The sequence below is a fragment of the Pseudoliparis swirei genome, chromosome 2, assembly GCF_029220125.1.
Source record: "Pseudoliparis swirei isolate HS2019 ecotype Mariana Trench chromosome 2, NWPU_hadal_v1, whole genome shotgun sequence".
NCBI classification, from domain to species: domain Eukaryota; kingdom Metazoa; phylum Chordata; class Actinopteri; order Perciformes; family Liparidae; genus Pseudoliparis; species Pseudoliparis swirei.
The window spans coordinates 2927967-2943658 of record NC_079389.1 but is presented as its reverse complement, the minus strand read 5'-3'; the positions used below and the strand labels follow the sequence as shown (position 1 = coordinate 2943658).

General features: G+C 48.7%; 1 protein-coding gene across 2 annotated transcripts; it reads left to right on the top strand.

Moving 5' to 3' along the window:
* Window positions 1–441: 441 nt before the first annotated feature.
* gpr18 (G protein-coupled receptor 18) lies at window positions 442–2936 on the top strand. 2 transcript variants are annotated; one of them, XM_056430385.1, is made up of 2 exons: window positions 442–515; window positions 1240–2936. In XM_056430385.1, the coding sequence occupies exon 2, from the start codon at window positions 1641–1643 to the stop codon at window positions 2646–2648; it is 1008 nt and encodes a 335-aa protein (XP_056286360.1). In that variant the 5' UTR covers window positions 442–515; window positions 1240–1640; the 3' UTR covers window positions 2649–2936. The 2 variants fall into 2 exon arrangements, with proteins under 2 accessions (XP_056286360.1, XP_056286354.1); XM_056430379.1 differs by lacking the exon at window positions 442–515 and having other exon boundaries at window positions 995–1290; window positions 1640–2936.
* Window positions 2937–15692: the final 12756 nt, after the last annotated feature.

Sequence of the window (15692 nt, the reverse complement as noted above, 5' to 3'; positions counted from 1 at the left end):
GAGAACTAATGTGCTGTGACAGACCCCACTTTTCCAATCAATAACTCGCCCTAAATCTGCCATCTCTCTGGCTGCCAAACACACTCCCACTTCTAATGGCACATCATTTTCTTTAAGGGGGGTTGTAATTGCAGACTGTGGAAAAAAAAGCTGTAGCCCTTTGTGTTTTTTCCGACGACGTGGATGATACTGTAAAGGAATCCGAAGTGCAGAAACTACACTGCGCAGGAAGTGGCTCGGGGGAGGGGGCGGGGGGGGGGGCTTCACGCCGTTTGTTTTTTCGACCCCGGCCTCAACCGCCTTCCATCACATTACTAGAAAAAAGGAGAAGAAAAAAAGAAAGAAAAGCTCTCGACTTCCCTGTTTCTGTTGAGTGTTTGCGATAAATCGCGGCGCGCCGCTCCATAAAACTCGTTGGCGGGAGCCTGTCAGGATGTTTGTGTGATTTCCGTGGTGAACGCGGCCTTTTTATTGTCCGGGCGAGGCCACCTGAGCTGCTCGACCTTTCAGACGGGGTGAGGACATCTCAGCAGACGTGTTTTATAGCCGCCCGATGTGTCTGGACTTTATTTGTTTCTTCACATGAACAGCTTTTCTTTCGGATATTTAAATGGTTTTAACTTGTTTTTTTATTTGTAACTATGTGTTTCTTATGTTTTTGCCCGTTTTGTCCAGGTCACCCTCGAAAAATATGATTTTTAATCTCTAAATAAAGGTTTAATAATAATAATAAAATGGTTACTCACACCTCACGTACTGTACACTGTTGAAAACTGTACAAGAAGTCACGTGATTTATTATCAAGGCGGCGTCAGCTTCGATACAGATTTCACTTCCACGTTGTTCCCCTCGACCTCGCAGATTATTCCATTCTGTACCAGCGTGACGCGGAAAATGTTTCTTCTATTTGCCATTCGCTTGTTTGATGTGATTTTCTAATTAATGACACATCGAGACAGGCATGGTCTGTTTCTCTTCCTGTGTCTCTCGCAGTGCAGCTGCACGGCACTTAAAAATAGCTATTCAAATTAACTAGCAGCAGGTTGCGCAAACTGTAAAAAAAGAAAAGAAAAGAAAAGCAACACGAGATATGTACCTAGTCATATCGACGCAGCCTCGGGCTGTTTTACCTCCGAGAAACCTTTAATCGTTTCACTTCACGCTGAATTTCTTTACTGTACTGTTGCTGGAAAACTCACCTTCATCATGTTTTCTATTGGCTGTTCCTCCTCTTCAAAGACTTCAAACTGTGTGGACCCGTGAGGAGTAACTTCGGCATCATGTTCAAAAGTAAGTCGCTTTACTTTGTCCTCCGATCGTTTAAAACCTTAAAATCGAACAGATTATTTGTCAAACTTGCAAGAGACGATGTATTTTTGCAGTTTATAGTGAATCACAGAACTATCCATCTTGTATTTAATCAATTCCACATACTTGAAACCACATATGCAGCCAACATATCACTTTTTCCTCATTAGGACCTTGCTAGTGGCACATGACCTTTCAACATAAGTGAATTAACAAGACTCCGGCTCCAATCATGAAAACAAATTGGCTTTAAAGAGCGAAAACAATGATGATCGAAGAACTGCCGGAGCGAAATAAACACCGATAAGTTGCTGTGCTCTGTGAGTTTCAGAATGACGCTGAATCTGAACTTCTCCAAAATGTCCGGCGCTGCCGTGCGGCCGGAGCCGCATCCGGCGGAGTACCGCGTCGCGGGCCTGGTCTTCTACTCCTTCGTCTTCGCCGTCGGGCTCGTCGTCAACGTCACCGCCCTGTGGGTCTTTTCTCTCACCACCAAGAAGAAGAACTCGGTCACCGTCTACATGATAAACGTGGCGCTGGTGGACCTCACCTTCCTCCTGCTGCTGCCCTTCCGAATGGTTTACCTCCACCGGGACTCCTGGCCCTTCGGGGACCTGCTGTGCCGGGTCGTCTCCGCCCTCACCGTCTTCTACCCCTGCATGGCCCTGTGGCTGTTTGCTCTGATCAGCGCCGACCGCTACATGGCCGTCGTCCAGCCGAAGCACGGCAGAGAGCTGAGGAACGTCCCGAAGGCCGTGGTGGCGAGCCTCGCCGTGTGGGTCATGACCCTGGGCGGCACCGCGTCCCTGCTCTTCTCCGAGGGCGACCCCGACCGCGCCTCCGACTTCACCACCTGCGTCAAGATGCGGGACGTCGTCCACGTGCGCCGCGACAACCCCGTCGACTTGGCGCGACTCGTCTTCTTCTTCCTGGTGCCCGTGTGCATCATGATCGGCTGCTACGTCGTCATCGTGGACAACCTGCTGCGCGGGCGCACCTCCAGGCTCAAGCCCGAGGTGAAGCAGAAGTCCATCCGGATCATCCTCACGCTGATCGTGCAGGTGCTGGTGTGCTTCGTGCCCTTCCACGTGTGCCTGGTGCTGCGCTCGGTGGGGTCGGGCACAGACTTCAGCGTGTGGGCGGTCTTCAGCACGTTCCTGATGACCCTGAGCACGGTGCTGGACGTCATCCTGTTCTACATCGTCTCCAAGCAGTTCCAGGACCGGGTGATCAGCGTGATCCTGTACAGGAACTACCTGCGGAGCGTGAGGCGGAAGAGCAGGCGCACGGGCACGGGCAGCGTCCGATCCTTGAGCAACCTGACCGGCGTGATGATCTGACGCGCCGACTGCCGTTTGCCGATTGCCGCGAATGCTTCGCTAGTGTAAGTTCGTTCCGAAGAGGGATCAAACGCTCGCAATTAATTTCCAAGGCGTGATTCACGCTCACAGTATGGGAGTTGCTGCTGTGTGGCAGAAAAAACAACGAAAAACATCTGTGTTTGGAAGCTGATTGACTCACCCATGAGACTTGAGATGAGAATTATTTTTAAAAGAGACAAAGCCCAAGGCATCTCGACATTTGTTAATAAGGATAAAGATCGAAAACTTGTCATCCGACAGGTATAAAAAAAGGCCTCGCTGCCTCCCCACTGTGTGTGTGTGTGTGTGTGTGGGGTGGGGGGTTATGGGGGAAACAGGAAACATTGGTGGGTTTTTAAAAAGGTTGCTGCTCTAATTTTGATCGCTGCACCACATCTGCAACATGCCGCTCCGTGACTAAAATACAACCCTCAGCGCCGCCTGATGTCACGCACACGCTCAACACGCTGTCACCTCGCCGCATTTGTCACACGCTTCTAAACGGACGCCACAGTCGACCCGGAAGTTGCTGTTAGCTCATCCGCCAGGTGATGGCAGCATGGCACAGCTAGACCGTATCTACCAGCCAGTAGGACGACAAAACTCTGCTTTCTTTACTTTTTAAAGTGGATTGTGCAATATTTATGACTCTCTGATTTAGGGATCTTTATAGATATATTTTTTATTTGCTTCCGCAATCTCATTAGCTTTTCAACTGGCTTCAAGAAAGCAAAGATTTCCGTCTCGATTCTGTGAGATTCTGGTCCCACCTCGACACAGAGGAGTCGTTAACGACAGTCGTACCGGCTTCCTCGACCGGGGAGTCAGACTAAAGTGTGTTGATGGTGCAATGCGAATTATATTGATTAGACGTTAAATGATTCAGCCACTTGAAGTGCATTTACAGTAACATCCTCGAGAGATGTCAGCGAGGCTATTTACTCGATTTAAAGCAACCGTAACCTGAAAAGAGACAACCTTTCTTCTGCACGGGGAAGAGAGACTTTTGATGTCACGTCTCTGCGCTGAGTGCAACATCCTGTAATTTGTCCCCAAGTTATTCTCCAAATGGCAGACGAGTGACGAGACAGAAAGGCAGTGACTGTGTGACGGCCTTATACGAAGACACTCATTTGAAATGAAGGAGCAGAAACTGACGGTTTTGAAAGCACAAACGTTACCCGGGCGACGAATATGATTTGGTGTTGGCAAGTGTTAAAATAATCGTGTTAGCGGGTCCGTCATGCGTACAGTCTCGACTGGATTAGACAGTGAGTCAGTGTAGCTGAGTAACTATGTAGCGTCTCACTCCTGTGGTGCGACCACATTCCCCCATAGCATTTCCCTGAATGGTTATTCATGGCTGGTCAACTGCAAACACAACTACATACGTTGTGTTGTACTGTACAATTCAGATTGTATTCATGTTTCCTTAAGACTTCAAAGGAAAACACCGTTGAGTTCCCACAGAGATAAGTGTGTGTACTAGTGGGAAACGCATCGACAGCACTGGGAGTCCATGTGGTTCTTGGTTTGTGTGTACAGTGGTTATAACTGTGGGATTTAACGAGGCAAATGGGACCTTATTTCTGAAAAAAGTAATGTTATTTTAGCTAACGGTGATATGTTATTTTAGCTAACGGTGATATGTTATTTTAACTAACGGTGATATGTTATTTTAGCTAACGTTGATATGTTATTTTAGCTAACGGTGATATGTTATTTTAGCTAACGGTGGAATGACAAATAACTTAATAATCCCAATTGAATTACAACAAAAACTGCTGGGAAAAAACCTGACAATACGCAATTAGAAAGACTGAGATTTGGTGATGTCTCACCAAACCTACGATGCCTGTTTGTTTGGTACCAGGATGGACTCTCAGCAAACATGAGTTCTGCGTGTTCTCTGGCTTGCCGTGCAGATAAAACTGGATAAAACACATCGCGTAAGATACTGTTACCATTGTTACGTTAGCTAAGTTACCTGGCTAGCTAGTAAGCTAAGCTAACGGCTGTGTCGATGATGTGCATTGCGCCAGACGAGGGACGTAGTTCACTGAGCGGTTTAACACAAAGATAAATAATACTCCCACAAACTGCCACGTTCTTGACTTGCAATATTACATGAAACTTGACAAATCTTATGAGCAGCAATTCAAACAGGATCCCAACAAATATTTGTCTCTTGCAATTGTCTCCCGAATATACTTTCAAAAATATGTGTGGCAGTCTGATGTAAGGTCCAATGGGGGACACCGGAAAAGGGCGGGACTTGTCCTCTCTACAGCCGGGCTAGATTTACACTGTGTTTAATAAGAGGAGGCAGACTACAAGATGTTCATCTCACATGGAATTCTGGGAACTGCAGTTCATCACACGATGAAAGGTTTATCGGCCAGTTGGACTACAAGTGGATTTATTACCAAGAGGACAAAGGTCAAATGAAACATCAGAGGGTCGTCTATCTGTCCCACCTGTTAGACATCAAAAGAAAACCAGACACGCTGCTCACAGCAACTGGCATTTAAAACAATTAAGTTTCCTGTCAAGTGCCCGTGATGAATTATCCGGAAGCTTTACCCGCTGTAATTCTAAATCTTCCCAACAAGTGCCTTTGTTGTAGAGAAATTAATGAAAACAAGATTGTCTTTCATAGGAGCTGATCTAACAGCGCGACAGCCAGCTGCTCCTCTTTGGGAATAAAAACAGTCAGCATTAAACACGGCTCGCACAAAATACTGCTTTCTCTTTTTTTCTTTCACCACTCGTGTGGAAAACAAATCAGGCGGCGAGCGCAGTGGCCATCTGTTTTGTTATTTGATATGTGTGAATACATGTTGTAATGACTTTGTTTGTGAATCACTCGGCGCGGCAGAACACACGAGAGCTCTGGAAGTGCTGGAGTGTTCAAAGCTAATCATATAATTGGACACAATAGTCGATGACAAATGGAGACGCTTGGAGCCAGCCAGCTGGGGAAGTGAATATGTAATCATTGTAAAATCATATCATTTTTGCATATTTGAAGACAGCTTAATAGAGTTTGCGTGTCAGCAGACGATCAAATGATGATCAGAGACAGTGCTGCTGTATTTGTTTTTCTGAATACTGTCGTGTTTTGTGGGACTACTCATCTTTATCGTGATTAAAGTGTTTCTGTCTTTCATGTTCATCGATGCTCCATGCTATTTGCAATGTTGACGCCCGTCTGAATGGGACGACAAAAGAAATATGGTACAGTGGACTGCCGGCACCGGGGTGCTTGTGCATGTGCAGGTAAAGATAGTGGAGTAGCTCCACTATGTTGGAAAAATATAAATTACAATTGAAATATATCCAGACAATGGAGCACCTGAACAGTACGTGTTAGCATTGACAAAGTCAAAACAGTGGTTTTGGTGGTTGAAACAGACCGCTTAAAGTTATGAATAAATCCTTCTCATAGTTGGATTAAAGTAGTGGTTAATGATCCAAAGTCCTAGTTTATGGCTCTCCAAGTTGTACAACTAAAAAATGCAAACTTGACCAAACCAACTTAAACAATACAATTAAATGGTATAACAAAGCATTGTATAATTATTGTCATTTTCTGTATTTTAATAGTTTTTAGGTGCAAGCCACGCGATTGGGAATATTTTGTCTCTCAACGGCGCTAACAGTAGAAGCTATATCGCTCACAGTGGAAGCTACGGCACTAATCGTGGAAACTATGTTGCTAATAATGGAAGCTATGTCGCTAACAGTGAAAGCTATGTCGCTAAAAGTTGGAAGCTATGTCGCTAACAGTGGAAGCTATGTCGCTAACAGTGGAAGCTATGTTGCTAACAGTGGAAGCTATGTCGCTAACAGTGGAAGCTATGTTGCTAACAGTGGAAGCTATGTCGCTAACAGTGGAAGCTATATTGCTAACAGTGGAAGCTATGTCGCTAACAGTGGAAGCTATGTTTCTAACAGTGGAAGCTATGTCGCTAACAGTGGAAGCTATGTCGCTAACAGTGGAAGCTATGTTGCTAACAGTGGAAGCTATGTCGCTAACAGTGGAAGCTATGTTGCTAACAGTGGAAGCTATGTCGCTAACAGTGGAAGCTATGTTGCTAACAGTGGAAGCTATGTCGCTAACAGTGGAAGCTATGTTTCTAACAGTGGAAGCTATGTCGCTAACAGTGGAAGCTATGTTGCTAACAGTGGAAGCTATGTCGCTAACAGTGGAAGCTATGTTGCTAACAGTGGAAGCTATGTCGCTAACAGTGGAAGCAATGTCGCTAACAGTGGAAGCTATGTTGCTAACAGTGGAAGCTATGTCGCTAACAGTGGAAGCTATGTTGCTAACAGTGGAAGCTATATCGCTAACAGTGGAAGCTATGTTGCTAACAGTGGAAGCTATGTCGCTAACAATGTAAGCTATGTCGCTAACAGTGGAAGCTATGTCGCTAACAGTGGAAGCTATGTTGCTAACAGTGGAAGCTATGTCGCTAACAGTGGAAGCTATGTCGCTAACAGTGTTTGCTGCTATATTATATATTAGGTTGAGGAAGATATTTGTAAATACCACAGACTGGAAATAAGAAGGAGTGATGACATGTATGTTGTTGTTTCCTTGCAACCAATGAACTGAAGTTAGCATAATTGGAGTGCGGAAAAGTGACGTAGAGAAGCCGAATATGGCTCTGCTAGCGGCAGTAAAGTATACTCCACTTTATTCTCTACGTTAATCTAAATGCGACTGTAATTTATTACATTAATTTAAAAAGACTTGAAACTAGAGATTGAGACCATAAATTAATGTTCACAATGTTTACTGAGGGAATAAATCAAGAGAGAAGTGGAGTAATGCTGTCATAGACTTCTATACAATCAGACTTCTTTTTGCCTCCTGCTGGTCAGTAGAAATAATTCAAATTTGCAAGTTACGTGACAAATAAATCACGGTTTCACATATTTAATTCGTAGGTGTAGCTCCGCATGCTGGAGGAGAACCTGCGCTGGGTGGCGTCAATGTAGGGGGTTGTTGAGTTGTGGCCTCAAACCTCAGACAACACAACGTTGGGAAGCCTATTAAATACCCCAGTGGCTCAAGCTATCGTAATATTCCGATGTAATTGACCTCATACAGTGGATACTATAACCTCAAAGCAGTTTTTTGTTTTTTGGGGGGCCACCCAAACGTGTTGCGTTTGAAACAACAACGGCAACGGAAACCTGTCGCAGCTTGGGCTTTGAAGGCGCGCTGCCGTCCACTTTTCACGATACCATTAGCCTTCATATTGTTCCCATTAGGGAGCGAGGACATGAAAGAGAGCCCGTAATGTTATATAGATATATATACTGTACCTCCCGTCTACTGTACGGCATTAGCAGCCGGCAGCTGCCTGCATTTACATCGTTTAGCGTTTCTCTCAGGGCACTTTAATACACTGAACCTCTCCCCTGGTAAACTTTACAATAGGATGTTGAAGGATACTTCTGGACCGCCATAGGAAATGAGAGGCACATGTGTGTGGATGTAGCCCCCCCCCCCCACACACACACACCCTGTGATGCTGAGCTTAAGGGCTCCTCAATAAGACTAATGGATTCCTTTCGCGGCACCAAACTAGGCACATGAGCTATCGTTCTTATCGCTGTACAAAGATATCCTACGTGCGCAGCAGGAACTGTGTGAGGTTTTCCTTTTTGCACACGGGGTGGCTCTGCTTCACGCTTATCTCCTCCTGTTGGCAGTGGGAGTCGAGTCTACTCCCGCATTGTCTTTAGTCTCCATTAAAAGGAGATAATCTACTGCGAGAGTTTCAAATGCTACTAAACCGACTCCAATTGACCCCGCAGTCAGCGGAGAAGAGGAGGAGGAGAAGAGGAAATGTACGGCCTTGATTACAGCTGTGTGTCTATTTTAGCAGATTGTTCTGCTGCTGATTCTCACACACACACACACACACACGCACACAGACACACACACACACAGACACGCACACACACACACAGACACGCACACACACACACAGACAGCCACCATTAGCACGTATAAATAATGTAAGGCCCTCATCTCTCTGTTTTTTTTCTTCTGTGTTTTCTCCTCTCTACTCAGCTAAGTGCCTGCACGGAACAAACCTTGGCCTCCTCCTTGTCAGGTTCTCCATAGATTAGTATAAGATTTATTTTAAGTCTGTAAAGCGGCGTGTTCCTGACGAGCGCTCCGCTCAATGCACGTGGGAACGTCTTGAATTGTACCACGTTGAAGTGGAACGGGGAGCTCCGGTGGGGGGGCCGCGTCAGGTTGTGTTTAATATTTAATCCGGTCTCACTTCGGTTTCCAGCATCGATCCGCCGTATCGTGCCGCCGCAGCCAGGAGGCAGCGGCACGGCGGCGGGCTCGGAGAGACACCAGCCGATTGGCGCTGGAGGTAGCCGGAACGCCAACGGAACACCAACGGGGTGCCGACGGGACGTCGCTGGGACGCCAACGGGACGCCAAAGGGACGACAACGGGACGACAACGGGACGACAACGGGACATCGCCGGGATGCCAACGGAACGCCAACGGGGTGCCGACGGGACGCCAACGGGACGCCAAAGGGACAACGGGACGCCAAAGGGCGACAACGGGGCGACAATGGGACGCCGCCGGGCGGCGGGGCGCCAACGCAGGCCAAGGGCGCCAACGGGACGCCAACGGGACGCCAAAGGGACGCCAACGGGACGCCAAAGGGACGACAACGGGACGCCAAAGGGACGACAACGGGACGCCAACGGGACGACAACGGGACGACAACGGGACGACAACGGGACGCCAACGGGACGACAACGGGACGACAACGGGACATCGCCGGGATGCCAACGGAACGCCAATGGGGTGCCGACGGGACGCCAACGGGACGCCAAAGGGACGCCAAAGGGACGACAACGGGACGCCAACGGGACATCGCCGGGATGCCAACGGAACGCCAACGGGGTGCTGACGGGACGCCAACGGGACGCCAAAGGGACGCCAACGGGACGCCAAAGGGACGACAACGGGACGCCAACGGGACATCGCCGGGATGCCAACGGAACGCCAACGGGGTGCTGACGGGACGCCAACGGGACGCCAGGGATGCCAGGACACCAACGGGTGCCGGGGACGCCAACGGGGCACGGCGCCAAAGGGACGCCAAAGGGACGCAGCAGGGACGACAACGGACGCCAATGGGAGCAGGGCGCCAAAGGGACAACGGGACGCCAAAGGGACGACAACGGGACGCCAAAGGAACGACAACGGAACACCAACGGGACGCCAAAGGGACGACAACGGGACGACAACGGGACATCGACGGGACGCCAACGGGACGCCAACGGGACGCCAACGGGACGCCAACGCTACTCTACCAGACTCCCCCCCCCCCCTCCTGTAGGCTGGTGTGCATCAAGAGAGGGCTGACTGACCCATTCAATTGGAGAGCGGGAGAGAGGGAGAGGACTTGTGTGTATGTCACGGAGGGAGAGAGAGAGAGAGAGAGAGGGAGATGGAGAGGACACATGTGTTTGTGACGGAAGGAGGGAGTGGGAGAGGGAGGGAGAGAGAGAGGGAGAGAGGAAGGGAGAGAGAGAAAGGGAGAGAGGGAGGGAAAGAGAGAGAGAGAGGGAGAGAGAGAGAGAGAGGCCTCTTCCCTTCTTCTGTGTGCACGTCACGTTCTCCTCTCCCTGAGCTCAATTACAGGATTGATACTCAGAGGAAACTTCATCATGTCATCCAGACGTCTTCACGGGAGGAGAGAGGGAGACGGAGAGGGAGAGAGGGAGATGGAGAGAGGGAGAGAGGGAGAGAGGGAGACGCCGCGTGTCGCCGTTTAACGTGACGCGGTCCAAACAAACGGAACGGAGAGAAACAACTCAGTCGGACTATAGATTTCATTACAGGCCAATAATAAAATACCGAGTGCCGGTAAAGAGTGATAACTCACGGGGGAGGGGGGGGGCGGGCTGCAAATACTTACAGGCGGGAGGAGAGGAAGCGGAGGCGGCCATGTCGGAGCGGAGGGTTTAACAATTGTGCTGAGTGAATTAATCTAAAACAATAACTTGTAAACAATAACACTCTTTCAGCGAGGCCTTCATGCTCCGTCACGGTAACCGCTCCTCACGGCGCCGTGAGGCCTTCAGGCACCGGCGGCCACGGCGGCGTCATCAGTCAGGGCCTGAGCGTGGCGTCGTGGCGGCGGCGGCGGCGACACGAGGCCCGCAAATATTTTACAGTGTTTCATTTCAAACGTGACACCGGCAGGAGGAGGAGGAGGAGGAGGAGGAGGAGGAGGAGGAGGACACTCCGTCCACACATCGGCCGTGTGTTGCTTTAATTTGATTAGGATTCTTCGTCTCCTGCTTCTCCCGGAGAACATATCTCTTCATCACGCTCCATCCGGGCTGCGTCTTTCATCCCAATCTCACAGACGTGGCTCACGCCCAACTTTATATTCCTGAAAGGTAGGGGGGGGGGGGGGGAGAACGCACACACACACACACATACACACACACACGCTAACATCCAACAAGGAGAGAGGGGGGGGGGGGGTTACAATGACAAAAGCCCGGCTCTCATCTCTGTCACACAAAGTGATGTTTTGTGTTTAGCTGTGTGTGTGTGTGTGTGTGTGTGTGTGTGTGTGTGTGTGTGTGTGTGTGTGTGCGTCTGTCTGCAGGCCTCAGATCCATGTTGTTTGGTTTGTTTCTCCATTAAGAGAGCTGTAAAGGAGCAGGAACAGATGGCTGCTGGCCCGCTCTGTCCTGCATCCTCTCACAACTGCCACACTTCCCGCGCGTCCATTAATCTTCCCTCACTCCTCCTGCAGCACACAACTTTATTAAAACAACTCAGGAGAGAGAGAGAGAGAGAGAGAGAGGGAGAACAACAAGCAGCGCACAGCTGTCAGGAGCCAGAGACAGACCCATTCGTCCACAGAAGAAACGGCCTTGGATTCCACCGTATCTGTAAAATAAAGGGGCTCTGGCAGAATGCGGTGGCCTTTATTTTTATTTTTTTAAATTTTTTTTCCCCGCCGGCTCGGCAAAGCGCTCGCCGCCGCCACCACCGCCGCCACCGCCGCCACCGCCGCCACCGTGCTGCGGGAGGCGCAATAAACGCTCATTTGAACGCAGCTGCAGCGGTTGTTGTTCGCAGTGTGTCACACCTAAACACGCGAGGAGCCCCCCCCCCCCCCTCGCTCCGGGGGCCCCGGGACCGGACTACCGTTCCCAACCCCGAGAGTGTACGTGGGGAATGCTGCGTCAGCGTAAAGTTGGGAAAATCCAATGAACACAAAATCTATAAAAAAAAACCTGCTAAGATTACAATTTCTCACTGTGATGTTTTTGTTTCCTCTCTCCAGGTATCATGCGGGGGCTCCCCGTTAGAGTGACCTTTGACCTTTGACTCCCAGTGAGGGATAAACACACCTGAGGCCTCAACATCGACTGACGGTCCTCACACGGGGGGAGTGCGTTGCTATCTGAGGCTAAATGTAAAATGGATATGAATGCTGTCACGACAAGCATTCTGGGAACGGCGGTTAGCCCCTCCCCCCCCCCCCCACACACACCCCCGCGCCCGGTGTCCGCAGCAGTCAGCGTAGTAAATTGAAAAATCAATTCCAATTTAAATTATTGGAATAAAGAACTCCAGGAGGCGGAGATCAAAAAAAGAAAAAGAAGAAGAAGAACCTTCCCCCCCTCTCTCCTTCTAGATCCCCTTTAATTGGAAAGTCATTTCTTCAGGGTATACTAATGGTTCTGAGGGAAGATTGCGAAAATAAAGTTGATGAGCCGGAGGGGGGGGGGGGGGGGGGGGTGAGGTTAATAGCGCACGCTTGTGTTTTTGGCGTGTGTGTGTGTGTGTGTGTGTGTGTGTTGGGCTGACCCGGTGTGTGTTTGCTTTGCTCTGCCACACAGTGTTCGGTCTTCCACTCCCTCATGACACGAGGCACCAAATGAAGACTAATCCAGAGGGCTCACACACACACACACACACACACACACACACACACACACACTCACACACTCACACACACACACACACACACACACACTCAGACGCACTCTCTCTCACGCCTGTGGTCACTCGACTCATCCATCTGCCGTCTGGGGGAGTGTCGGGAAGAGGGAGGGGGCGTGTGTGGGGTGGGGGGGGGGGCTCTTGGGTCAAACTAAATTAACCATCCCTCGCTCACAATTGTAAAAATGTAATTGAGTTAATACGACCGGCCCACGGTGATTTGGATGCTCCCGAGCGGCGAGTCTTTTTGTTTGTTTGTAAAAGCTCGCCGTCTTCACAGTCTCACGTCGTGTTGACGCGGCGTGACGTGAAGCGGCGTCCGCGGCTTGGAGCGCCATCGCGAGATCACGGTAAGTTATTAATATTGTACCTTTCGGGTTCATTTTTTGTCGATCGATTCCCTCGGTTGATATTTACTTTGATGACATAATTCAAATGGTAATTGTATCCATTGACTGGTTTAAAATCTCCTTATTTACGAGCCACGTGGAGGGGAGGAGCCACTTAAAGCGGCCATCAACGAGGTCGTTTGTTAAACGTGGGTCTGATACCCATCGGCTTCCCAGTGGCTCCGCCCCGGAGCTTCTTCCTGCGGCCGCTCTCATCGGCGGCCGTGTGTCCGATCAATTCTCAAACCGATTTAGAGCGACGCTTTTTTGAAAAGTCGTGGGGGAAAAAAGAAAGAGCGAATTAGTGGAGCAGAAGTCGGCGCTCTAGCCTACGCAAGGGGAAAGGAAGAAGGAGAGGACAAGAGGAGAATGGAAGAGAAAGGTCTTCAGGAAATGTTTTGTAATCGTTCTTTCTTGTCCGGAGATGGAGACGAGGGTTCACATCGGGGCGGCAGAACCAGGTGGTTATTAAACCAACAGAGTCAGCAAATAGCTGCTAAAAATAGAATTAAGGCGCCAGATCGGAGGTGGCGACGACCATAAGTGGAGCTTAAAGAGAGATACTGTTGTGTGTCAGTTCATTGGGTGACCAGAAACAGCTTTAGATGGTTGTTCATGCCTCTCGGGGCCTGTTGGATGTGTCGGATTCAACTGGCGACCGACACGTTGCCGTAACAACCTAAAAGGTGACAAATCGCTGCCCCCTAGTGGCCGGAAAATATATGTATCTGCGCACAAAGCTAGCTGTAGTAATGATCTAGCATGGCAGAGCAATATATAAATAAATATATATATATACACAATTATACATATATATACACATATATATATATACATATATATATATGTGTATACATATATGATATATGATATCTCCAGGATCGCTGGAGATCCTGGCAAACTCAGCACTTTACTTTATTTTCCCCCGTTATATTTAGTATTAGTATTTAGTTTTTTAGTATTGTGTTTTGTGTTTTTTTATATTTATTTTCATTGATGCTCTGATGTGCACCGCTGCTGTGATTTTTTTAATGTCCCCACTGCAGGACAAATAAAGGAATATCATATCATATCATATATATACATATATATATATAAATATATATGTATATAAAAAAAGAACAAAGGTGATGTAATATTATCATTACATGTAGTATTAAAGTTCCCAGTAGTCTTATATACCCGCAAACTGAAAGGAGCCATACAGTTAACACAAAGGCCAGGATATCATTGTTATACCATGACAAAATAATACGCCAGACATTCAATCACCATCACCCTCTCAAGTGGGAGCCCGTGAATCGGCCAATCACAAGCCGGCGTGTGTTGCGTCACATGGTCGGGGATGTTGCCCTCCTCCCGTCCCACCTGCCGCGACCTTTCCCGCGCCACCTCGTTGTGACATTAAAGAAGCACTGCGGCGGCGAGACATTTCCATTCAAGGAAAACTTGTTGACACGCTTATCACAGACATCGAAGAAGCCTCCGGAAGAAAAAAAATAACATGAAGGAAAAAAAAGACCTTCATAGAGGGATGGAGATGTTAAAGGGCGCGTTGGGCCGCCGCACATCACAAAAGGGATGAGAGGATGTGAACACGCGGCGGAGTCAAAGGAGAGAGAGAGAGAAGCACGATAAAAAATACATTCTCTAGGAGGATAGAGTGTGGGGTGGGGGGTGAGGGGGGGGGCGGCTCCATTTCCGCCTAAGAAGCGCAGAGTTAAAAGGTGGACCCTGTACAAATGAAACTCAATTTCACGCCACATTATCCCTCCCTGTTCTCTTTCCTGGCTTTCATTTTCATTAAGACCAGAGACAATCATAAATTAATAATTACTGCCGAATGTCTAAGCGCAAGGCCGCCCCCCCCCTCACCCCCCCCCCCCCACCACCACCACCTCCACCGCGCCTCTGCGGTTTTCCCATGTTCACGCTTGCGAAATGTTAATTTAGGTAATGTGGCCCGGCCTTTGTCAGATAGAACTGTTTTGTAGTTCGGCTAATGCGTAATGGTCTCTCTGATTAGGCGACATTAGTCCCGTCTTTCCGACACCTTCCTAATGTCTCTCCGCAGACGGCGGGCACCACTCAGTTATCAGGAGACATGCCGTGTTACTGCGTTCACTAAATGGTCATTTCTCCCGCTCGCCACGGTGAGTTTCGGGGATTATCTCGCCCCGGGGTTAACGATCCGGTCAACGCCGAGTATAAATACGACTTGGCGTCCTTTCTTGTACTTTTGGTAACTTTCCTTTTGGGTGTCTCAACGCGCCACGGCGAGCTCAAATACATAACGTGCATTGTGATGTCACGTGTGAGGCGGCGTGGGATGTGGCGGAATAATCCCGTCTGGGCGCCAACACGCCAACAACACGCCAACAACACGGCCGCGATGCACGTGTTGGTGTTTCCAGCCGCCGTGCCTCATGGTCATATTACTTTGAACCAAATTGAATTTATTACAACAATGTGCAGTGATATGAAACATGTGGCTGCGGGCCTCCTTTTCTCCAGATGAGGAAGGAGAAATACATGTTTTTTTTTTTTTTGTAAAGAAAAGAAAAAAGGGCATCAGATGGAGAAATAAAGTGAATATCAGAGTAATAACTG

Bases quoted from the DNA above. Each gene is read 5' to 3' on its own strand.
- gpr18 (XM_056430385.1), top strand. From the start codon at position 1,641: ATGACGCTGAATCTGAACTTCTCCAAAATGTCCGGCGCTGCCGTGCGG.